This window comes from Phalacrocorax aristotelis, chromosome 15 (genome assembly GCF_949628215.1).
Source record: "Phalacrocorax aristotelis chromosome 15, bGulAri2.1, whole genome shotgun sequence".
In the NCBI taxonomy this organism is placed as follows: domain Eukaryota; kingdom Metazoa; phylum Chordata; class Aves; order Suliformes; family Phalacrocoracidae; genus Phalacrocorax; species Phalacrocorax aristotelis.
In genome coordinates, this window is record NC_134290.1 from 11802695 (window position 1) to 11827037 (window position 24343).

Consider the following 24343-nt stretch of genomic DNA (forward strand, 5'->3'; position numbering starts at 1 on the left):
AAGATAAATGTTGATAGTTTTTGAAGGATGATAAGATTGGGTTTTGGTCCCTTAGTAAAAGTTGCCTTGGAAATAAATAGCATTTGTCTTCACTGTATCTGCTTTCTCTTATAAATCAGATGGATTGCATACACACATTATCTAAAGATTCAAGTGCAGGACATAAATGTGCGTTAGCTGCTGTGTTTTACTGTTGACTGCTGGGTTCTCCTATTTAAACTCCTCTAACAAGTATTTGTAGTGCCTAGCAGAATTTACAATCAAGCAGAAGAGACTGAAGCTGTTACACATTTTTGAATGAGGCTTTCACTGAGAAATGCTTCTTTACATTCTTGTGAGAAAAATTGTATCCATATGATACCCTCTTTCTGCTTTTTCCACATTTGAATTAGCTGCTACTGAGAATAAAATCATGTAAACCACAACAGTACAAAGCATACTCCTGACAAAGTTCTCTCAGATCCTCATCAGAAACCTCCACGTTAAGGCAGTCTTTCTTGACTCAGCTTGGCTTATCAAACTGGAAATACTATCTTGCATGAACAATAGGCTTTTCAGAATCAGCCACAATATCTTTTACTCACTTTATTTAGGGTAATAGGGTAATAGCTAATGATGAACTCTGATGCCTGTTTCAGTAACTAACCCCAGGTGGAGAGACCCTCACTGACTTTGCTTGATTAGCCAGCCACAGAGGACTGGCTGTGAGTATCTGCCTGAAGGATCAGAGCCTCATTTCTCAGGATAAAAGCAGCAGGTTGGGAAAGAAATCACCATTTTAAGGCATTGCTGTATTTTAAGGTGGGTGGAGTTTTTTTCCCCTGCTTAGGTGATTTCTGTACTCAATAATTATTACTCTAAAGAGTTCAAATGCTCAATTCTTACTAAACTGCACCTTGATTGCTGTATGCCACAGCTGTAGTGAAGATTATTAGAAGTATATTTGCTGTTGGGCCATAAAAATTTACATTTTTTTTTTTTTGCCACAAGAAGGTGGGAGAGATGCGAGCTGGCCTTATCCAGGATACCCAAGTGAGAGCATTCAAGTAAGTGAATAGGAATAAAGATATGGCCTGTGACTTATGTTTAGGAGATGGAACTGAAGAAGCACGCAGGAGGAAAAGAAAAACCAAGGCGATGAGGAGGCAAGGGCAGGGCTGGAGCTGGGTGAAACACAGGTGGGCCAAGCTGCTCTCCCCGCGTTAGGGCTTGCAGTGGGCTTCCCTCTGGAGGGAAGCGTGAGCACACAGTAGAGTCCTGTCCTGGTAAGGCTCTTCTCTTTTGGTTTTCCGTTTTAATATAGGCCGATTTGCAGCAGCACTTGGGAAAGCAGCAGCGGGGCGGTGAGGGCAGTGGTGCTCCCTCACTCGGGGGGAGCGTCTCCGCTCCCCAGCGCCAGCTCGGCTGCGGGCCCCTCTCCTCACCTCGGCGCCCCCCTGCGCCGCCCGCACCCCGGGCAGGGCTCCCCCCCACACCCCGTGTCGGCTTTGCGGGAGTCCGCCCTCCCTTCGCATCCCGGGCGCTCAGAGCGGGCGTCTCACCTCCTCAGCCTCCTCCGGCGGGGCGCTCGGCGCCAGGGGACCGGCGGCGGGTCCCCCTGCCCGGGGCCGCCCTGCGCGAGCTCCCGTCCCCTCACAGAGGCTCCCTCGGCGCCTCCCGCCCCGCGCGGGGGGCGGCCGTAGGTAGGGCTCCCCCCGCCCCCTCCCCGCCGCCGGCTCCGCGGCCCCCCCCCCTCCCTTCCCCCTCAGAGGGAACAGCGTGTGTGCGCGCCGCTGCCGGCGGCCCCCAGATAAAGGCTGGGGAGCGGAGCCGGCTGGAGCCGAGGGCGCTCGGGTGTAGCGGGGGGACGGCCCGGCTCAGCCCCAGCCCCGCCGGCTCCGGGACCTTTTCCCCCGCCCTTTCCTCGCCCGCTTGAAAAGTTCTGTCCGGGGGAGCGCGGCGGTGCCGGGGCGCCCCGTCCGCCTCAGCCCGCCATGGGCGCTGCCCTGCCGGCCCGCCCCCGCCGGCGCTAGGGCAGGGCGCGGAGGGGAGGCGGGGGCGTGCGGGGCTGAGGGGAAGGAGCGGAGCCGGCGCGGGCGGGAGCCCGCCGCGGGGCCGAGCGGCGCTCCGGAGCGAGGTGTGCCCGCGGAGCTGGGCCATGGCGCGCCCGCGGCGGGCGGCGGGCGGGCAGAGCTAGCGGCGCCGGCGGAGCCCCCCGCAGCCGCGCCCGGGACCCGTCCCCGTCTCCTCGGCATGGCGGGGGCCGCCCGGCGCGGCGGGCCCCGCCGCCCGGCTGTCAGCCTGCTCCTCGGAGCCCTGCTTTGCGGAGGTAAGCGGGGAGGCACTTGGCGGTCGGGGGGAGCCGCCCGGGGCTCCGGGTCGGAGCGAGCCGAGTCACCAGTTGATCGCCGCAGGCTGCGCCGGGCGCGTTTGCGGATCCTCGGGCGGAGGCTTGAACTCCGTCCTAAGCAAGCGTCTTGTCTTCCACCGGAGCGGCGTGTGGACTGAGTTATTCCTCCCTCCTTCTTCCCCCTTGCCTCTTCTTTTCCTTTAAATCCTGCCTCTGTCTCTCTGCTGTTTTAAAATTTCGCTTCTCCCCCCCTCCTTTTTTTATTCTCCTGTTCATTTAAATGGTAGGAAACCTTGCAAACTTGCATTTGGCTAAAATGAGAAACAGGGAAAGTTTCCTTTTTTTTTTTCTTTCCGCTCAGCGATGCTGGTATTTACAAACGCATCTGAATCCTTGCCTTGTGCTAAAGGGATCCCCTCCGCTGGAGGGGGTGTCCCAGTGCCGGCTTGGAACGGAATATGGGGAGCAGTGAAGGCTGTCAGAGGCACCAGGAGCTCAATGACAGTATTTGGGAACAGCGTCCTTTAAATTATTTTGGAATTGTGCAGTGGTAGCTCCCGAGACTGGAGAGAAGCCCTGTTACCTGCACTGGGCAAGATGCTCGTTATCTTGGTTAAAGGGGCGGCTGGGGAACAGGTTTGTCTCAGCAGAGAGGTCATTTGAATGATCGGCTGTTATTTCTCATCGCTGAACTTTTGTGATGACGGAGTCCCTTTGACAAAGGCAGATCTTCTCTGAAGTGATTCAGGAATACAAATCGGGCGTGATCCAACCAGGGATTTCTGTGCAGAATAGTAGGTGACTGCCATGTCGCAGCACTCCTTGTTTTCTTGCTCAGACCGTGATAGTTGTGGATGTTTTCTAAAAATATATGCTTCCCCCCCTGGGGGGCGGGGGATGGAAACTTGTTAAGCTCTCTGCCATTCCTGCTGCTGTTGTCATCCCTGGGAATAATAAAAAAAATATGTTTGCCTTTTATCCTGTTGGTATTAGTGGTGCTGTTTGACTGACATAAGATTACTAATAAAAGACTTCACTGTTTAGTTTGGTCCAGTCCTGCCAACCTCTCTCCCAGGGTAGTTGGTTGTAGAGGCAGCCATGAGATACGCAGAAGTATCTCAAGAGTGAAGCAAGGGTGGAATTGGTAGCAATTTGTAAAGGGACTTCACCCCACCACCCCCCCGATCAGTTGGGAAAACAAAGTACTTGGCAGAAAATTGCATGGCCTCTTAATGCCGGTCATTTTAATATAGTACATTAAAATGAATGGCCATCCCAGTGACTCGAAATGCTCTGAAAGTGCTGATGTGAAGAATCTAAAATACGGGTTTCTGTTTTGGTTGCCGCAGCCTGGAGGTGGGAATTATATTAGCCTGGCGCTCACCTTCAGAGACTGCACGAGATTAAGACTTGTGAGGGGGGTCTGGCGTTTTTCTGGGGCAGTGTGTCTCTTCTGCCGTGCAGCTTTGACAGCCACAAATGTGTCTTCTCCAATAAGTGGACTTAATATGTTGAGCTGGGCACTGATATGTGGGCGTTTTCTATCTGAACATGTTTTTATAAGAGAAACACATAGGTTATGCTGCTGCTTAAGGGTGGGAGAAAGTGCTACAGTGAGAGGTTATAAACAACCCGACCTCGTTAAGCCATTTCTCTCTGCTGGAACCTGGGTCAGCATTGACTCAGCCATGCTGTAAAATAGTCAGTCGTGGTGCCACCACGAGCAGCAGCTGCTGGGGGCTTCTGGGCTGTGCTCCTCAAGAATAAAAGAGGAAATATCGCTTTCCTTCAGGGAAGAAAAGCAGAGCTTCTGAGCAGGGAATTTGCCTCTCGGCATTGCTGGGCACAGTATGATTTAGAAAAGAGCTGGTTAATTAAACTTATTAAATAAGGTGTTTGTATGGTTTCCTTGTGAGGCCTTAAAAAGCATTTCATTTGCGCTCCCCTTGTGTATTTGCACTCTTTTTGTTGGTGTGTTAGGATAGCGATTGTTCTTGAGAGCTGAAGTCCAACTAAATGAAAGTCACTTTATAGCTCACAAGCGAAAATGTTTGTAAATGTGCTGAGAAACTTACTATTATAGACAAGTTGTCATTTGCTATTTAAAGAGCTATATTTACTTCTCTGAACTCATTAACATCTCCTATCAGGCCTGAATTTCTAAGAAAACTCTCCTGAAATGTTGCCTTAGGCTTCAGTCTGCCATTATGCTGTGGTTATTATCTGGCTAATAATGTTAATTCATTCAATCTCAAGAAAGAAGCTTGGCATTTAATTTAAGCCATGCCTCTAGTCAGACCAGGATGTATAAAAAGTCAGCATGTAAAAGTGCTCTTGCGTTTAGGTACAAGCACATGTTTTACATACCAATTATTGGATGCCTGCTCCCTAGGTGGAGAATATGTGTGTGAAATCATATTTACATAAGTAAATCCCGAGTGTGTATATATATTCCTTTCAGGAAATGACCTCTTTTCAGTGAAGTGCTAATGCATGTGCTTAAGCCTCTTTATAGCCAATAGGAGGTATTCATGAGCTTGAAGTAAGATTTTTAAAATTATTTTTAAAAATTTTTTGCTTGAATCAGAGCATAAAAGCGAATGTAATCGTGCAGATTTACTTTATTGTGTAATGCAGAGATAAGTGGGAATCCTCAGTTTCATATTAGCCATGAACTAAAACAAGAATCAAGGAACCTGGAAATACAGAATCCAGTAAGTCCTGAAAAGGAGTTTAAGGATGCACAGCTAGAGGGTTGACCTGTTTGCACAAGAAGTACATATGTGCAAGATAGTATTGAACGTGAGCAGATGTTAAAGGTTCGTGGAGTTACCAGAGTTTTAGGTACCTGAGTAGTGTTTGAACACGAATGCAAACGCAGTTGTGCATCCGTGGGTTGGTGCAGCACCTGCTTTGGTTCTGCTCTTCTTTATACCACAGTGATGCGATACATCCTTGTTTTGCTTGTTACACTTGTTTACAAGTGTGCTTGTTTGTTTGTTTTTTTACCTCGTTACTCTGTTGTGGAAACTGATTGAGGCACTTTATGTTTTGAGTATTGTTTCATTCCAATTGAAATTGTTCAAGCAGTGAGGATTTTCTGTTATCTTATATTGAAAGTTCAATAGCATGGCATACCCTAGTGTTATGGAAAACTTCCTAAATTTTCTTTTTCTTATTTCATCGCGTTAGTACTAGCTGAGAACGCAGCAGGGACTTGCATTATGTTAAATTATAACTGCATGGAGTTTTATAAGTGGCTAATCTCTCTTTTGGATATAACACTTTCAAAATGGAGATAGCGCTATTAATATTCTAATTTACTTTGTTTTCATATTTGGTAGTAGATCTTAAAGTTTATTAGGTGCAGTACTTACCTAGTAAAATACCCAGCAGTTGTATTAGCAATGTCTGTTTGAGCAGGCTTCTAAAGGCACGACTGTGCGATATAAAATGTCATACCTGTAATCGCTTTTCTAATGCGTGAGTACGTGTCTGGCTCTTGTAATTGGGGAACAAATTATATGTATGAAATGAAGTAATAAACAGCACACTATTATGTTTTCTTAAGTGGTTAAATGTTAGGAAATATTGACAAACTATGTTCGTGGAGATGAAAGGATGGGGATTTTATGGAGAATTTGGATTTAGTTCTGTGTTTTTCTTCTTAAACTCTGCTGACAAAGGAGTTCAGCACCACTGGAAAGGTAGCTTGTAAGGAATAGCTAGAAACTCTGTCAATAGCGGCAAATTTGCCCGAAGTGTTGGTATACAAACTTTCCTGGGTAGAGTTTTCAAGGTAATGCCCCTCTAGTAAATGTCTGAGCTGTTGTTTGTAGCTGTGGTTAGGGCATGCCTATTTAAGGCAGTTAGGCAAGAGACACAGAAGTAAATGAAAGTTTGAAATCTTCAGAGTATGATCACACCACTGAAGAGGTGTCAGAGATTTCTTGTGCTGAATCCCAAGTTTCTTCAAGGAGTTGGTAAACCCTTTGATTTACTCATACGCTGCATGCCAGTTTGTGCTGCCGCACTGAGATTTTGGCAGCAGTGCACATCTGGCAGGCCCCACTAGATGCGTCTTAGCCGTTTTGAGAGAGACAAGAAGCGTGTTATGATAAAAGATGTAAAAGTAAAATGGCAACAAGTTGAGAGAACTTAAGTGTGTAAAGACAGTAATTGAAAATCATCTAATACGGGTGTTACAAAGCTAAACTGAGGGTGCAAGAGAAAGCAAACACGTATTGTGAGTGACTTAAAATAATACTTGTCCACCAGTTTGAAGGAGACATTTACTGTATACTGGGTAGATTTGATACTACAGAGGCAAGAGGATTTAGTGAAAGGAAAGCTATGTAGCAGGAATCAGACCTTGCCTCTACTGTCAGGAATACCACTGTCCTGATGTTTTCATCAGTCATTTCCTTCTTTCTCTCCCTGTTTCGCATCCGCTGTGATTGTCACTTTGTTGGTGAACGACTCTATCGTGGTTTGGCCACACTGTCCAATGGGACCTTTTTATTTGCTTAGTAGCTAAACACTACAGTGATACAAATACAGGTAATATTTTGTGATGCTATAAGGTGTTAACTTAAGGTGTTTGGCTGAAATTTGAATGCTCTGTCCTTCATAGCGATATGCAGTAACTTTCTGGCCAGAAAACTTGCTTTTGTCTCGTTCAAACTCTTGTCCTCCCTTGCTTTTACAGGCCTGAGTCCTTTATATTTTATGCAGTCTTCCTTACAGACTCAGTACCCTAGCAAAACAGTTTCACAGTGTTCAGCTCTTCAAGCAGTTGTACTGTTTTGTGTTCTGTGGACTGGCTCAGGCTCTAGTGACAGATGTGACCCCTTTGAAACAGGGACGGACAAATGGTGCATTGAAAGTTCATAGCTTCTGCAGTCTCCTCACTTAGAGGTATCTGGTAAAAGCCTGCGGATGCATCTAGCTTTGGAAATAATTTCAGTCCAGTAGTGCCTGTGTCTGTTTTAGTTAGAAAATGGAAATACTCTCTCTTTATCTATTTGTTCACATTTTTTTGGGTCAATACACAGCCTCGGGTCACCATTTTTCTTTTCAACTGTATCTAGTGAAATGACCCAGTGAGTCTACTCTTCTATTTTCTTTGCTATTCTAAAGCGTACTAATCTGTAGAGCTTGAATTCCATAAACAAAGTGTCATCCCCATCACTAAAATTACAGGCATCTTTGCAGCGCTGGTCAATTAGGTGAACTTTTCTTTAGGGAAGTACATTTTGACTAAGTGGTTCTTTGCCTCTACATTTAAGAAATGTGCTAACGCCTTGCTATTGCATCACTGACATCTTGGGTCAGTAACTCTGTGCGTGGAGACAACCTTTTCTGGCACTTCTTTTGCTCGAATAACGCAGATCATACTAACCGTAGTTCTGCTGTCATTATTCAAAGTGTTCTCTTAAAACTGTGCAGTTTAGCAGCTCGACAGATGTAAACAGCTAGGCTAGTCTCCTCAAGTGGACAGTTGTTTTATTATTTACTGCAGCAAGAATTTAATCTGATTTTGCCATCCTCTACTGTTACAAGTGTCAAACGTAAGGTCAAACGCCTTTTTTGTTAATTGTTTCTTCCCACATGATATTTTCCATTTTGTTCTACAACTCTTATAAAATTTCTGCCATTTTGTAGAACGACAGTGTGAAATATTTAATATTTTTATCATAAATACATTAACTACCAGAATTTGTGTGCTTGGTGCTTTTGGTTGGATGTTCCTCTTTAACATCAGGAAACACAAACCTGCTGCACGGGGAGGCTGTAAGTGAATTGCCCTTTTCAATAACACGAAGCAAACACTAAGCCCCAAAACAGTGGTTAGGAATTTGACATTTATGTGAGAACTTTGAAGTGAAATAAGAGCGTGAAGGGGGGAAGCTGGCTTAATTATGAAAAAAGACTTTGAAAATAGTTTATGCTTGTGGATGGAACAAATGCTCAGGAGACCATTAAGGGTATCTAAAAGTCAGGTTTTTCTGTGCATCAAGACAAAATTTTAAGTAAATAAAAGGTAAGCTGATAGCCAGTGGTGCTGGTGCAGCAGAGGGGTTGCTCCACTAGATTCTGCTCGTTAACTGCAGCACACCATCACAGAGTCTAGATGTTGAAAGATATTTGCCAGTACATCTAATGTTGTTACTTATGTAATTGCTCTATTTTTCTGCTTGATAAAATTTTTCAACTGAGCCATTTCTCATTTGAAAATATTTTTGAAACTGATACAATTTGCAAAAATTACTTTTAAAATTGTGCTTGTATCTAAAATTTACTTAGTTAACTTCAGAAAAAAATATTAAATTCTCTTTCACATGAAATTACCATTTTGACTTCTGGTAAGTGTTTTCAAATATGAACTGATAATAGCGTAGGTACTCCATAGACCACTTCACTAGTGTTTTTCTATAATATTGTTTTGATACTAAAAAAAAGAACCAGCTCTTTATAACTGCTAAGAAAAGATTTGTCATTCCGAATTACTTTTGAAGAGCATTTTAACTTTACATAAGAACCTTTTTTTTTTTTCCTTCTGATTGAGAATGAAAGAATTGAAAATGTTAGTTTCTGTCCTTGTGAAATTCTGTTTTCCACCCAGTTGTATTGCCTGAGGGTGCAGCTCCTTACCAGCTTAGGCCAATGTAAATTGATGCTGCCAGGTTTCTGCCCTCTCCCAAAGTGAGCAACCCTCTTCTTGTGCCAACTCTGGCATGCCTCTAATTCCTCTGTAAGCTGCTTCAGGGAGATAAAGCACATAAAATACTACTTTTTGTAAAGGGTAAGTTTGTATCGCCTTGGGATCAACTTAGTGCTGGTATAAGCCAAACAGAGGATGGTCCCAAGTGGGGGAGGGACAGCTAAGCAAGCACAGTACTGCAGCCCAGCACTTGGGGTGGTGTGGCTTTGATTTGTTCGTGGGACACTACAGTTAAAAAAGATTGTTATGGGACTTGCTTACAGTATATATCCAATGCAGGATATTAAACACTGAGAGGTTAGAGAACATGAGAGGCGCTTGGTAAACTATGCCGCTTTGATTTCTCTATTGGGTGTTTTTTTTCTCATTTTGCTTATTCGGTATCGCTTTGAACAATTAAAAGGGAAGCTTACATTAATGAATTGCCATTTCCTCATTTGGGTAGAACGCACCTTTTGATGCTTAAGATAAAACTATTTCCCTGTATTCAAACCAAAACAAATACATACCATCACCATCCCAGCCTCCCCCCAATAAAAAAAAACCCAACCCCCAACTTGCTTGGACTATTACTACAAACAGGACTGGTAGCGTTGCTTCTTATTAGAATAGCCATTAAAAGAGTTTGCTTTTATTTTCTTATAAATTCCACAGCCATTAACTGTTTCAGCTAAAATATTCCATGCCAAGCATCTGCCTCAGATCGAATACATTTTTTTTCTTTTCCAAAACTTCAGCCAAGAGTTCAGTGGTTTACAAGAACAGAGCTAGTGGAGGCGGGGGAGAACTGTGGATTTTCCTTTGTTTAAAAATAGTTGCTTGGAGAAGCACTGATACCCTGATGAAACTTGCCAGGAAGAGACTTGTGCGATTGGTGAGAAGACAGTCCACGGTTGATTTGTTGGGATATCGAATGGGCAACATTTGAAGAATGAATTTGCTTATGACAAGGAAGGTCTTGATGTGTATTAACAGCTAAATTCTATGAAAATTGTTATGCAGTGGGCACATGCCATGCCAGGGTGAGCTCTGCTTCCCTTGCAGTTACAGATCTTCATGGCAGGACTCTGACCTGGTGTCGTGGTTTAACCCCAGCCATCAACTGAGCACCCCACAGCCACTCCCTTGCTCCCCACCGGTGGGATGGGGGGAGAATCGGGAGGGTAGAACTGAGAAAACTTGTGGGTTAAGATATGAACAGTTCAACAGGTAAAACAAAAGCCACGCACACAAGCAAAGCAAAGCAAGGAATTCATCCCCTCCTCCCCACGGGCAGGGGATGCTCAGCCATCCCCAGGACAGCAGGGCTCCATCACACGTAACGGTGACTGGGGAAGACAAATGCCATCGCTCTGAACGTCCCCCCCTTCCTCCTCCTCCCCCAGCTCTACATGCTGAGCCTGACACCATGTGGTGTGGGACATCCCTGGGGTCAGCTGGGGTCACTGTCCCGGCCGTGTCCCCTCCCAGCCCCCTGTGCCCCCCCAGCCCCTCGCGGGTGGGGTGGGGTGAGGGGCAGCAAAGGCCTTGGCTCTGTGCAAGCCCTGCTCGGCAGGAGTGAAACCACCCCTGTGTTGTCAGCACTGTTTCCAGCACAAATCCAAACCACAGCCCCGTGCGAGCTACTGTGGAGAAAATTAACTCTACCCCAGCCAAATCCAGCCAACCTGGGCAAAGCATAAGAACTGTGGGCAGGGACAGTGTCCAGCCTTGTGCTCTCTTATGCTCCAGCCCCTTCCTTAGCTGCAGGGGAGGTTTTTGGAAGGGGAAACTGCCGAACTGGAATAAAGAAAGGATAAAGCTGGAGTTTAAGGTGGGGAGTGAAATGGGCAAAAGGAGGATGGTGCAGGAAAGCATGGTCTGAATATTAGCAAGGACAAGAATCAGGTTGGGGACAAGTGGGAGGGAGAGTCAGGCTTTCTGGGTAAGGAGGAAGAAGGCTTAATTATGGGAAAAGTGACTATGGAAGATGGAGTAAAGGAAAAAGTGAGGATAAGGGTTTGCAGAAAGACAAGAACCTTGGCAGGATTGAGGTTGTCTAGGGGGACATCTTGGGAAGGTGGGACTAGAATGAGAGTGGCAAAATGAGCAGAAATATATCGGGGAGCATATATGGATTTCAGTCATGCGTTGATGGAAAAAGGGATTCAGGCTTGAACAAAATGGGTGTAGAAGTTCACCCAGAGCCTGGGATGCAGAATGCATTGTGGTGGTAGTGATGTGCTGTGTGCGGAGGAGGAGGAGCGGGGCAGGTGGGGTGCAGGCCTGCTATAATTCTGCTTCTCCAATGCCTGTTGTAACCAGGTGGAACCTTCCTGTTGCCATCAGTGGGTCTGGAGTCAGGCCCAACTGTTTTCTGATTTAATTACTGATCTTAATTCTTGTTGTCTGTAGCTGAATTGCCCTGTCAGTCATTGTACAATGTCATTAAACTTGTGTTGAGACAGTGGAACCTAACTGACCAGTGGCCGGTACTTACTGGGCTGTTATAGCATGTTACATATGCCCACCTCTGGCATTTGCTCTGCTGGTGGTGTGTATGTGCTGGTGGAGAAAGTAATTGCGCCTTATCCATTTTCATTCTTCTACACCAGATTCATTTTTGCATGACTTGATGTAGTGGTTTTTTCTTTTTAATTTCATATCTCTGTGGAAAGAGCCAGAATGTTTGTTTCTGCTCTGTAGAATCAAATGACTTATTACTCTTCTGGCATAAAATAGAGAGTAGCAAATACAATAAATAAGTACTGTGGAGGAGGTAATGTAGTATTGACTTCTCAGTACCTGTTAATTTTCACTGATCAGAACATCAGGGAAAGGGAGATTGAATTTGGCTGCCCCTTACTGAGGGTGGATACCTGCTGGTGAATAGCGCTAGCCTGAAAACTCCATGAGGGTTTCGGTTTTGCAACAGATTAATGTAAAAGCTTGTAGAGGAACAATTTGTGTTACACTTTTGTCATACTACCTGGTAGCTTCAGGTTGTCATTCGTCACATTTCTGCATTTTTAATGATGAGTTTAGTTTAGGATTTCTTTCTTACCTGCTTTGCTCTTCTGGCTGGTGGGTCCTCTGAAACTTGACGATGTGTTTCACAGCTCCAGGTGTGCACTATTGAACTGCTTAGATGGAAAAGATGCTTCCCTTCATGTGTAGCTGTGATGTGGCATTTTGTCTTGAGTTGTACAGCGTATGCGTAGCACAACTAGAAAAGGCTCCACGTTTTCTGGAGACACGACCTGTGCTTTAAAATGCTTTTTCAGTGAATTTGTGTGACACGCTTTGGCACTAATAGCCAAAGGGAGCTGCACGTGCCTAACGTGCTGATGTGACGCAACATGAGTTTGGTTTTTCTTGACTGGGTCTCTTGTGTCTATCCTGGTCTGTCTTCATTCTGTATCTTCAAATCTTAGTCTTTTAGATGACAAAGCTTACTATTAAAAAAAATAAACCATGTTTTATTTGGGAGAGCGACTTACCTTTGTATTTTCCATCTTTTATAGGTGTTCAAAAAGATAGCCTTCTATGAGAGATGCTATTGAGCTCATACTGCTTTAAATGCCTTTGTGCTTCTGTTGTTCATAATAATCCCATTGACAATTTCAGAATGAAATTTATTAAAAATATTCAGAAATAGGGAACTCTTTTCCCATATATTCATGTTTAGCATGCCCTCTTGTCATTCCATCTCAGCAAGAAAAGGATTTTTTAATGTAAAGAGCAAGAAATTGTAAGCAGGGTTCCCTGATTTCTGCAATTCTCTCTCCAGCTCTATATACAAATGTGAATGCTTAGGTAACCTCTCAGGTTTAATTTGTTCATCTGTAAAATAGGACTGACTGTAGCACTTGATTACCTTTTTGTTATCGTAATACGGGTAGAAAAATATTTTCTTCTTTGGCATAAAATCACAAGTTCTTTTTACAGTAACATCTGCAACTGAATAGATAGTAATGTGAATTAATTATTACTGTTTCATTTTTACCCAGGGAGAAAGCCAGTCTGATACAAGATCGGTATCACATGATGGTACTCAGCAGTTTTCTGGAGGTGCTCATTAGCTTCTGGAATCAACATGAAAATGACTAATGTTGTGCTTTGGAATGTGAGCAGGCTAGTAGAAGGAATTTTTCCAATAGTGTGTGACACAACGGAATTAGTATACTCTCTCTTCTCCTTTGGAGTGTCACAAGCAGTCTGGAGATGAAAGGAGGGTGCTGGCTGGCTTTGAAAGACCTTGAAAGGCTGGTCTGGAAACACCTATAGTGCAATGACTATCTGGAAGGTCTTACTTTTTATTACATTATACAGTTATTCAAAGAACTGTAGATTCATGGTGTTGCCTTGGCTGTTTCATGGATTAGAGTTGGATATCGCTATATTTCAAGGCTTAAAGCTTCACAGGTCCTCAAAGCTTCAGGCTTCCACTGAACTTTAGTCTTGGTTTTGAAATTCATTTAGAATTAAATTAGCTGTAGTGACAAAACTGTGGCACTTTAATAGGAATCATCAGATGACATTTAAATATGATCATGTAGTACAGTAATGTCAGAACTGGTTTGAGGTAAAAATCATGCCTATAGGCAATATTGTTCAGTAAAGTCACAATATGCAAATAGTTTATTTGGAGAGTACTTACATTGATTTGTTTTTGGTTTACCTGGGGAGAGAAAGAGGATCCTCTTTTGTCAGTAGCACATATGTGTAAAGCTGGAGGTGAATCCACCATTCTGAGTGCCTATAAAAGTTTGGATCCTGACCTAGGTCCTGAAATGGGTCTCTTGGCTTTGTGTATTGAATCAACCTACAGTGGTCCAAAACCTCTTAAACTTTCTGAATGTTCTCGCCTCTTTTGTACGTTGTGGCTCTTGCACCTACTCTCCTCATTTATCACTTAATACGAGTATGTCAAACTGAAGCCTTGGGTCACCAGTGCTTGTTAGTTTCTCTTGACTTTTTGTAGTTCATTATTCTGTGACTGTGGACTTTTCTGAAATTAAAAATTGGATTTAAGTGTTAGAACCTGTACATGAATAACTGTCGAGACACTGGCATAAGTAGTTAGCTGATCAAGTTCTATCTCTTTGGTAGTGAAGCAAATTCTGCTCTTGTGGGCACTCTGTCGTGCCCTACGTGTTGCAGGTGAAATCCTGGTTCTGCTTATTTCAGTAGGAGTCTTGCCATTCACCAAGATATCAATACACATGTATATTGCTCTATATACGTCTAACAATGCACGGCTGCTTGGTGAAGTGTCACCAGCCTATCTCACCGTACCATGTGGTTTCCCTTCCTATGACGGGAAACTGATGTGGTGAAGAGGACGTTCCCAGTGCTGTTCACAGGCAAAGAACAGTTTTGTATGAATTCTTCTTTTACAGAATTTTCATATTCCTTTGCTGGAAGAGGGGAGCTAGTTCAGGATGCCAAATATAATTTGGCACTGCTAGACCCTGTCAGAGATGAAGTGATTTTTGGCAATATCTCTCTTTTTCTGCTAATTAGCCTCTGTTTATAAGTGATAGGTGCAGTTTAAATAATTCTGTTTCAGCATCCTTCATGGGAGGATATTTAAAGCAATTCATCTGAGTCCATGTGTTCAAGTAATTTGAAGTACATTTAATCCAGATTATTTGGCTGTTACATGTAGAGGTATTTTAAATATCTTTATCCTTGGTTATTTATTTTTTTGGGGGGTGAAAACTAGCATAGTAATATCTAGCTAGGATTTTCAGTTATTCTGCCCTGTGTCTTGTAATAGCCCTGCACAGAATTTCCAGAGACAGAGGGAGAAGCTCAGATGTTTTGGTGGAAGTTTTGTCAGCATAGTTCATTTTATCTATGGCTTTATTGAGTAATAGTTCATGTAGTGCTTTCTGTCTTCATCCAATGCTGAGTACGCCTGAATTTCTTTCCACCTGATATAGGTGAGTATATGAAAGGGGGGTGGCGGAAAGAAAGGACAATATTTTCATGAGTAGACTGTAGAGTTTGGATGTTTTAGTTCTTACTGGTGGTTGGGGCTGTCCTGGCTTTAGCTGGGATAGAGTTAATTTTCTTCACCATAGCTGGCATAGTGCTGTGCTTTGGACTTAGCTTAAAACTCACTTGATTTTTGGCGTGTCAATATAATTGCTCCAGTTATTGTTTTTATTGACGTAGTTAGTGAATGGTCATTTGTGCTCAGGAGGGTGATTCATCTGACCAAATGTAGATGTCTGCTTTAGAGTGAGGTGATCTGCTCTCTGGGTTTCCACTGAAAGTGTTGGCTGTGTCTTTGACCATGGTGGGAACGACAACTTATCTGTACATAGATGTTGATATTATAGCATTGTAAGAATAGGTGAGATTAATTCAACCCATATAGACTTATTTTTCAAAGAGTAGATGGGTCTGTAGCTTCTGTTAAGTGGTCAGTGCTTTTTGGAAATCCATCCCGTTCACCCAGATTCAAACTCTTAACTTAGGTATATTAGTTAAGATTCTGAATTACTCTATGTTCCTATGATCACAGAAGAGTAAGAAATGCTTCCAGAGGGTGATTCAGATTGATGTGATGTTTTGACTCCAAAAGGGCCTTTATTCTTCCATCATCAAAGCCTTGGACAAGTAAGGTCTGTGTTTAGAAGGCTTAGTTCTGTAGGAAAAATTTGGATGTACATGACTGAAGTTGGACACACACACAACAGAAAATCCCCAAAACTTGAAAAATAATGAAACATACCAGTTAGTGTTTCTGTACATTAAATGTTAAAGGACATAGCTGGAAAGCTCCCTCTTCTGTTATCTGTGCTCTGTTTTGTGGATTTGGTTATTGAAAGCTGTTACTCTCTAATATGTCATCCAACTTTCCACCTTAGACAGTGAATTTTGGGTTGCCAGCCTGTGATTTTGTTAATTCTAATAATCTTTGAAGAAATATACTTGGGTTTATATTGAGATTTAAATTTTATACTGACATGGCAAAAAGTAAATAGCACTTTACATAAGTACAGGGCGAATATGACCCCCCTGTACCTTCTAAGTTTGAGTTTGTCTCACTGCATTTCAGCTTTTAGCTCCTCTTAACTGAAAATGAAATCAAACAATGTGAGCTTTTGGGAAGCTGTTTTGAGGGAACAGAAAATGCAAACCACATGGTATACTCACAATGTGAAGACTTAGTGAAGAAATCTTTCTTCATTGGAAAAATGAACTCTAGTGGGTTTACTAAGCAACATTTCAAAGCAGTTTGAGATGAAAGGTCTGTGGTCTAATTCATTGCATATGTGATATTTCCTAATGGATCAGTGTTATATTGGAAAAGGATTCAGGGAAGTGCAGTAAAATTGGGCTTTTTTTGGTTTGAACTGATAGTTTAAAAATGAGTTCGATCACAATTTTCTATCTAAAAAATGGCAGATATCTGTATATCAGAAAATTGCATCTAGACTAAGCGTTCAATGCTTTTCACTCTAAAAGCCTTTTAAAATGTTGCTTTCTCAAGCTCTAACATTTTAGCTGAAGTTTTCCATGCTGCGTATTTTCTGACTGATTTGGGAAAGTTTCTGTGAAGTGGTTCAGTTGTTTCTCAGAACAAAGCCAGCTAGAAATCCTGAGTTCTAGCCAGCTAGAATAATTTCCATGAGCAGCACTAGTTGGGTTAAATCCTGTGATTTTCTTTGTTAGAGGCAAAGATAGATGGTGTTTTCCTTAATCTCTTTCTGAGGTGATGATGATGTATGAATCCTAGTATTCATTTTTACTAAGTAGGATTCATGACTGCAGATAACTCCTGCAAACATGCCCCTGCATTAAAAAAAGGCACACAGAAAAAGGGGATAAAAATATTTTTGAAGCCACAGAGCTTTTGGTCTAAATCCATGAAAAATCTATTCAAAGTTGCCAGACTTCTGAGTCTGAAAATTGGGTTTAGTCAGTTCTTAATGCAGAATTGAGAGGGTGGCAGCAGCGTTATTCTGAGAACCTTGTTTTTGTGGAGCACACTGCGTCTTAGGTACCAGAGCTGCATACGGATTTTTCTTAGGTATGTTCCTCTTTAACTGTCATAAGCCATCACGGGCCCAGTTTCCAGGGCAGAAGCTGCAGAGCCACGGAGGCTCTCATGTGCTCTCGGAATGCCTCCTTCCTCTACTCTGTTTCATGCAGAAAAGGAGGAGGGAGCAATCTTGGGACATGACAAGGGTTAAGGAGCAGGTGGTTATCTACGGCACTGCTGTCTCATTTCGTACACAGGATGGATAGCTTCCTGGGAAAAAATCCCAGTTTTTGTACTGAAGGAGGTTATTGTCTGTGGACTTCTGCTTCATTTGTTACAGAAGCTGGAAGGTGTGTAGATGTAACAGGCTCAGCATGGGTTTAACTTCTGAATCTATACAGAGGGGAACTTTGGTGTTTTTGAGTATAAACAGCCCCTGCGGCTGTCGCTGTTTTTCATACTCAGTGTTGGTGACAGCATCCTAGAACATATTTGTAATAGCCCTTCAGAAACCACAAGATTGCCCTCATGAGCCAAATGCAAACTACAGAAGGAAGATAGGTGGAGGATATCTGGTTCTAAGCACCTTCTGGTACCTCTCAGAAACTTCCCTTGGCGTTCAGGACTCCTTTTTCTGAATCCCTCCTTTATCTTTTCTTGTTGTAACCAGATGTGCTGGATAAGTTTGTGGGTTAACTTGTATCTTGTGGAAGGAGCAAAGATTGTAGAAAGGTAAAAAAGAGTTTAGTAACACTCTGGGGAATTATATTCTGTTCTTGTTCCTGCCACAGAGTTAGCACTGTTCTTGGGGGGGGGGGGGGGGGGCGGGGAAGAGCAGAGCAGATTTTTGTTACGCTTGCATGGTTTTTTATAGCTGTCCCTAACGTTAGCAAGAGATTTGCTTAGAACTTACACTAATACTGTATTCTTCAGAAAATCAGGCCACAGGTTTTCTAAATCAGGCATCTGTATTAGCAGATGCTTCTGAGAGTGTAGTTACTAGTTTTGCTGTGCTGCAGTTCACCCTTTTAAAATTATAGAAAATTCTGCTCCGGAGGAGTGTTGTGTAAGTAAATGTATTAATATTTCTGAAGTGTTCTGTATGGCATCATGATAAACTGCATAAAACGTTTATCAGAATTTTAATAAATCAATGCAACACTTAAATATTGTGCCTTGAATTAACGCATAGGGGTATGCATAATGATAAAGAAATGGTGAGCAGCTGTCCATTCTGTCAGCCTTAGGCAGAAGTTCTTTGGAAGAAATAATATGTCATTAAAGGCTGTATCTTAATGCATATGTATGTGCGGATGACTTAAGTCTGGATTTCCTTATTACTTTTTTAGTGCTTTCCTTGGCAAACGTAACATTCTTTTTTGTGAAGGAACCTCCTGGCTCATTGTAGGCTATTCCTGCTGCTTTTAATATCCTTTGAGATTGATTCATGAAGTGCCAACATCTTGAGCTGTGGAAAAAGAGTAAGAATCCTAAAGGACCCTGGATACATAGAAATAGATTTGAACTCAGACTCTTTCTGTGCCACTTTGATCTGAAAGAGACATCTTATGATTCAAAGAACCTTTACTGTTAATTAAGGCCATTAGTTCAGTCAGTTCCATTTTGATTAAAAACTGATAGTGTTAGCAACGTATATAAAGACAGCATCTGGATCAGGTTTGTTGGAATGATATTTTAAGAAACTAAAAGAGATTTCTCGGGTAACTTTTGAACATGTCTGTATGTGATAACTATTTAGAAAAAATTCTCTGTGGGTAGATGAACATCACTAATATAAAAACGTTCTTGAGTTCAAGTGATTAATGTCCTGGTATAAGATAGGTTGATGCGTGTTTCCATTGCACTAGCTGACGGTTCGCCACAGGAGAATGAAGTTGTGAGGAAACAAAAGACAATGGAAGTGACAAGTTCAGTGGAAGGATGCTAGAATACCTGGCACATCCGTAGGGGATGGCGGTGGACCCACATCGCAAACAGCTTGAGCTGTGCATGTTTTGAAAAGTTACCAACTATGCAAGTCATGGGAAGAAGAACCTGTGACTTTTTGGCTTCTTTTCATTAGGCCTTTAAACAGAGCACAGGAAAAAAAGAATATCAAAGCGATGATTCCCTATAAACCAGCCAAGTGGCCACATTTATGACTTGCTCTAAGTCGCTCAGAAGTATCTCTGATTTAGGAATGCTTTTAGAAGATGGCTCTCAGTCGCTTTCAGGTGAGATACAGCTGCAGAAACTGTACACAAGTAGATGATAAAACTATTTGTCTCTTACCTGTGTAACTTTACTGACCTGCAAAACAAATGATAATGGCTTTTCATGGGCGTAGCCTGGGAAGCTAGGATTGAATGGAATTGGACCCTGTGGCAACACAGACCTCAAAGCTGCAGCTCAAGGCTTGAACTTGCCAAGGTCAGTGATCCTGGTATTGGACTTGCAGCTAATACAGGCCAGTGGCTGGGATGTACTAAGTTCAATTAATGCTGCTGTTCTGTAATAATTCTTAGTTATTTTAGAGCAGGTCAGTGGATTCTTTTCAGCGGACTGTAGTGGCTAACTGAGGTGTGGTACCTAGGAGCTACCTTATTTTGGAAAAGGAGAACAAAGTTCTATGCTTAAGAGCACTGGATAGCGATCGAGGCCATCTGAGATCTGACTCCTGATGTTTTCTTGAATCATCTGCGTTTCTTCCTTGATATTAGGAAGTGCTGAAGGAGAACCAAAGTTAAATGCATAGATTTAATGGAATTAATCTGTGCAGGCACCTATAATTTCCCTCTGTATTGTATTCCTTTGTGTCCCATTGCACGCAGAAGAAATAATATTTTCCCCACCAGATTTCAGATGCTATAGAATCCTCTAAAAATCCTTACAGCTGTCAGGGAATGAGGATTCAACACATTGCAGAAAAGACTGAGGATGTTCAAGGTCAAGAATGGTGCTGACCTGTGTGATTGATACGAATACTACAAGAACCTCTCCCAGCTCTTAACCTGATGTGTTTTTAAGGTCTTCAGTTAAACTTTTTTCTAGGCGCCTACAAGGAAAGCAGTCAGGCTTCCTTTAAGATCTTTGTAAATACTCCTGCTAGTTAAGCTGTTTACAGATTTTTTGAATATAGTAGTAATTGTTTTGGGAATGGCTTTGTCTGTTGTATGAAGAAGTTCCTTACGGTCAACCTACAAAACAAAACTTTGTTCTTTGAATGTCAGAATGGTAATTGCCTTCAGTGGGTAGCAGAAATAGGGTAATAAGATACTCCATTAATTACTTCAGTTTTTTCCAAAAGAGAGGGAAATAGTAAGTGTTTAGAGAGAATGAAAAACAGGGGGGTCCTTTTTTTTTAAAAAAAAAAAAAAAAAAAGACTCTGAGAAGTCTATTCAATGGCTATAGAGTTCCTGGATACTTCCTAGAGTGCTTGTCAGTGCCTTACATGATTGCATTTTCATCTGTTTACTTATACATCACCAGGAGATTCCTTAGCTGATAAGTCAGGCTTTTATCCTCATGTCCTTCTTGCAAGAAGGTTTACTTGAAAGAAAAAGAAATATTTTGTGGGCTTTTTTGTTTTCACTGTGTGAACAGAGACCAGTTATTTGTAGTTCTGACGGCTTGTTTCTGGAACCTGTTTTAGTTTCCTCAGGAAACTTACCTTATTCTCTCACTTTTTTCCCCTTAAATGTCATCTATTAAAAAAAAATATGAAATGGTGGTGTTCAAATAATTGTAACTGAGAACAGAAGTCTTTGATTTAGACAGCACAGCAGTACGGTCTGTGTTACAGAAGCACAAGCTTCCCTTTAATAAGCAGAAGTGACCTGGAGGGTTTCTCCTAAGTTTAGTGAGTGGTGTGATAGCACAGATATTGGATGCATCAATGTATATTAAAACCCAGACTGAAATCCAGAATTTTAATGCCAACAGTGAACCCAGAAGCTCTGCTTCATTCAAGTCTGGAAGATGATCTGCAAAGCACATGGGACTCTGCTGTGTGCATAGAACAGCTCAGTATATCGTCAAAACAACATCAGGGAGCTTAATTTGCTGCCATTCCCATTGAGACAGGCTGCCTGCATCCAGATTATAAGTAGATACATCTGCAAACGTGCTGTGCTTCTTACCAATCCCTAGACCTGCTCTCAGGAGCTGTGTAGATGCAGCCAGTGAGCTCTCTCTTAGTTATGAAGGTACGTCCACCAATTCCACACCACAGCTACCAGGTGCAGATTTGGGTTCTGGCCAGATTGTCCTTGACAGGACAAAGTTTATTGGCTCTTGTTTTATCCTTTGCTTGTTCTTTCAAATGTGGCTGTTATGTTGGCCAAGTTCCCATAGTAAATTATTTTTATGTATCTAATTCATTCTCAATGAAACAGACCAATCCATTAAGGATTCTGCACTAAAAACTGTAGCTCATTATGTGTTCTTGTGGTGTATGACATCAGTAGAATGCCACAAGTTAATTACATTCTTAATTACAGCTTTGTATTGAATTAGGGACCTATTATACATAGAATAATTGAAAACCTGCTGAGATCACGTCTGGTAATGCCTAATTGTATCCCATGATTCCCCCCCCCAAACTTTAAATAAAAACTGGCATTTCATTTAGCATGGTTTTAATTAATTGACATGAGAAATGTAATTAGAGCTGAGGCAACGCACCAACTATCTTAAAACAATCACTCAGAAATTAATCATATTTTGGGGAACAATTAACAGTTTCCAGAGCAGAAGCAATTCTGCTGCATTTCTGGAAAAACCTTGAGCAGGCACAATTGAAGAAAGGACTTGCTGCTCTTAGAAGAGAAGAAAGATTTGAATATTTGGCGACATTAACAGTGCTCTTCAACCTAAGGAAACTTGATATGCTTGCAGCTTCAGGCATCAGAAACCTAAGAATAGCACAGGAAGCGAACTGAGATCTAACGATTTTCCTGAGTATTGAGAAGGGCAAGGCATGGCTGTGTTGTACCAGGAGCAGAAGAGGCTACTGGTGGCCTGAAAGGCTGAGAAGTTCTTTCCCAGCTTTTCCTGACTCCAGTGGAACTACCTGCTACCTGCCAAGAGCAGAAGAGTTTTACCTTGGCGTCAGTGAGAGTGGGTTGCGAGTTGGACTCCTTGAGCTTTCGGCCCTTGCTTTCCAATTCCCACCTGCCCATGTGGATGTGGCGGATATTTTTTGGAAGCCGCTTTGCTGTCCACCATCCAAAGAGCACTACGGCAGGTAACAGGGAAAATTATTTCCTCTTTATTTTTTTCTTAACCTCTTGGCTCACTCTTGCCCTTAGTATCGAGACTGAATAGTTAGTTACCTTAGGCAGGATCTGGTGGAGAGAGTGGTGATCAGTTACTGCGCCAGCACATTGGGCATAATTCCTGCTTTTCTTTGAAAAAAAACCTTGCCTGTGATCTTAGAGCTCACTGGATTTTAAAGAAGTTATTGGAGAAGGAAATGCTACTGAACAGTATTTTCAGTGGCAGAATTTCTGAGGCTGGCGTCTAATCAGAAGATTGGGGTCTGTCTCTCTTTTGCACTTTCCTCTTGTAAAAGCCTTGAAAGTTGTTAGGTCTTATGTTTTGTTTTGGGTGGGTTTTCTTATTTTTGTTTTTTAATGGAAGTGATTTATATTTTTCTGTTGGTACTTCTCCATAGAGACAAAGCCTTTCATTTAAATCCACAGCAAAGTGTTAATTCCAAGGTGAAGAATAATGTCCATTTGCTGTTTGCAGAAAGATTTATTTGTTTCAGGATATACAGCAGTTATGCTTCCTGTGTGCAGCCCGAGTTAGAGGATCTGATGATTTTCTGTTTGATATTGCTAAAATTAATTTGTGCATGTTTAGACCTGCCTATACATAAATATGCATATGCTTTGTTTATAGATGGAGAGCATATGCAAGGATAAAACTGCTGTGTGAGAGCAGGTTTAGGAGATCTCGCTGTGCTTGGACACAAGCAGAAAAACACTGGGTGCATCGACTGAAAACTGGCTGGCAGCCATAGCACATAGAATGGAGGGAATGTTTGCCTAAAAGACTAGATTGTGTCAGGCGTGACTAAGCAGGAATTTTAGCTAAAATGCGTTAGCAAATTGAATGCTTAGAGGAAAATGAGAACGTTCATGGTCGTATCTTTGTTCACTTGAGACTGGATTTGATTTTTATATTAAAAAATCAGTGGAGGGGGAAAAGGAAGTTCTGCAGAGTGTTTCCTGATCTTTAGGAATGCTGATATAGGTGACTGAATATTTTGCTATGGCTCTGTTACATTCCTGCTGGAGTATGTATGCCTTTTAATAGCCTTGTAGCTCATGGAGCAATGGGCTGTCAGTCAGGTAGTAAAATACTTTAATTACCCCCATGCACTAGACGGACCCAGTGGGGGGACTGGATAAAAGGAGTGCACTTCGAGCTCACTTTCTGACTGTCAGAAGAATGATAAATCCTAAGTCCTGGCTCTTATTATCCATCCTTTCGCCATGAATGGCATTCCTGATGGAAAGAGGTGTTGGGGTGTACGTACTTTGCAGGTGCTGCTCTCTTCTGTATCTCTAAGGACATGGGAATGGCTGCTGCAAAGCAATAGCTTCATGGAATAAGTTATCCAGCAGGTCAGAGAGTGTAGAGCAGAGTGTGGAAGAGATTTCCTCCCCTTGGTGTAGGGCTGTTATGTGTCTATGACTGATTAAGATGGTATTTTATTTTTCTTCTTTTCTTCCCTTCAGACTATTTTCATTTTTTTTGGAAGTGCGTGATTTTTTTTTTTTACTTTTTTTTGGTCTTGACATCAAAATACTGTCTCCCAGGTAGAGGTCTTTAGCAGTTAAATTGTGCTCATGTTGAATAAATGAGGACCCCTGTTGCTAAAAGGTTTTTGAAAAGCTGTCTCTCTTAATTAATAAACAGGTAGGAAACTTTGCTGAAATCCATGCCCCTGCCTGCTTGATCTTTTATTAACTTTTTCTTTTATGGACTGCTATGTTTTTCGTTCATTACTTTTCTCATGTTATGCTTATTGGATATGCATGCAAATTGATGAACAAATTGCCATATTCATGTTTCTGTCATCTGTCTTGGCGTGGCATGTGAAACGCTGTTCTGGGAGCTTCTGGAATGTGGAAAACAGGGCTGCTGGAGGCTCACAAACTAGTCAAATGGTAATTCTTCTACCACTTTATTTCCCACATTCCTGGGAATATAGGGAAAAAGAGGATGTAACAATGAAGCAGATATGCTGTGATTAAGGGCGGGGGGGGGAAGCCATTGGAGCTAGAAACCAGTACCTGTCAC

General features: G+C 42.3%; 1 protein-coding gene across 1 annotated transcript in view; it reads left to right on the plus strand.

Moving 5' to 3' along the window:
* Positions 1–1731: 1731 nt before the first annotated feature.
* TMEM132C (transmembrane protein 132C) overlaps positions 1732–24343 on the plus strand; it is a 226633-nt gene continuing 204021 nt past the window's right edge. The window contains exon 1 of the mRNA XM_075110801.1: positions 1732–2308. Coding sequence (XP_074966902.1) covers positions 2233–2308 — 76 coding nt within the window. The 5' untranslated portion in view covers positions 1732–2232. The remainder of the gene's footprint in view (positions 2309–24343) is intronic.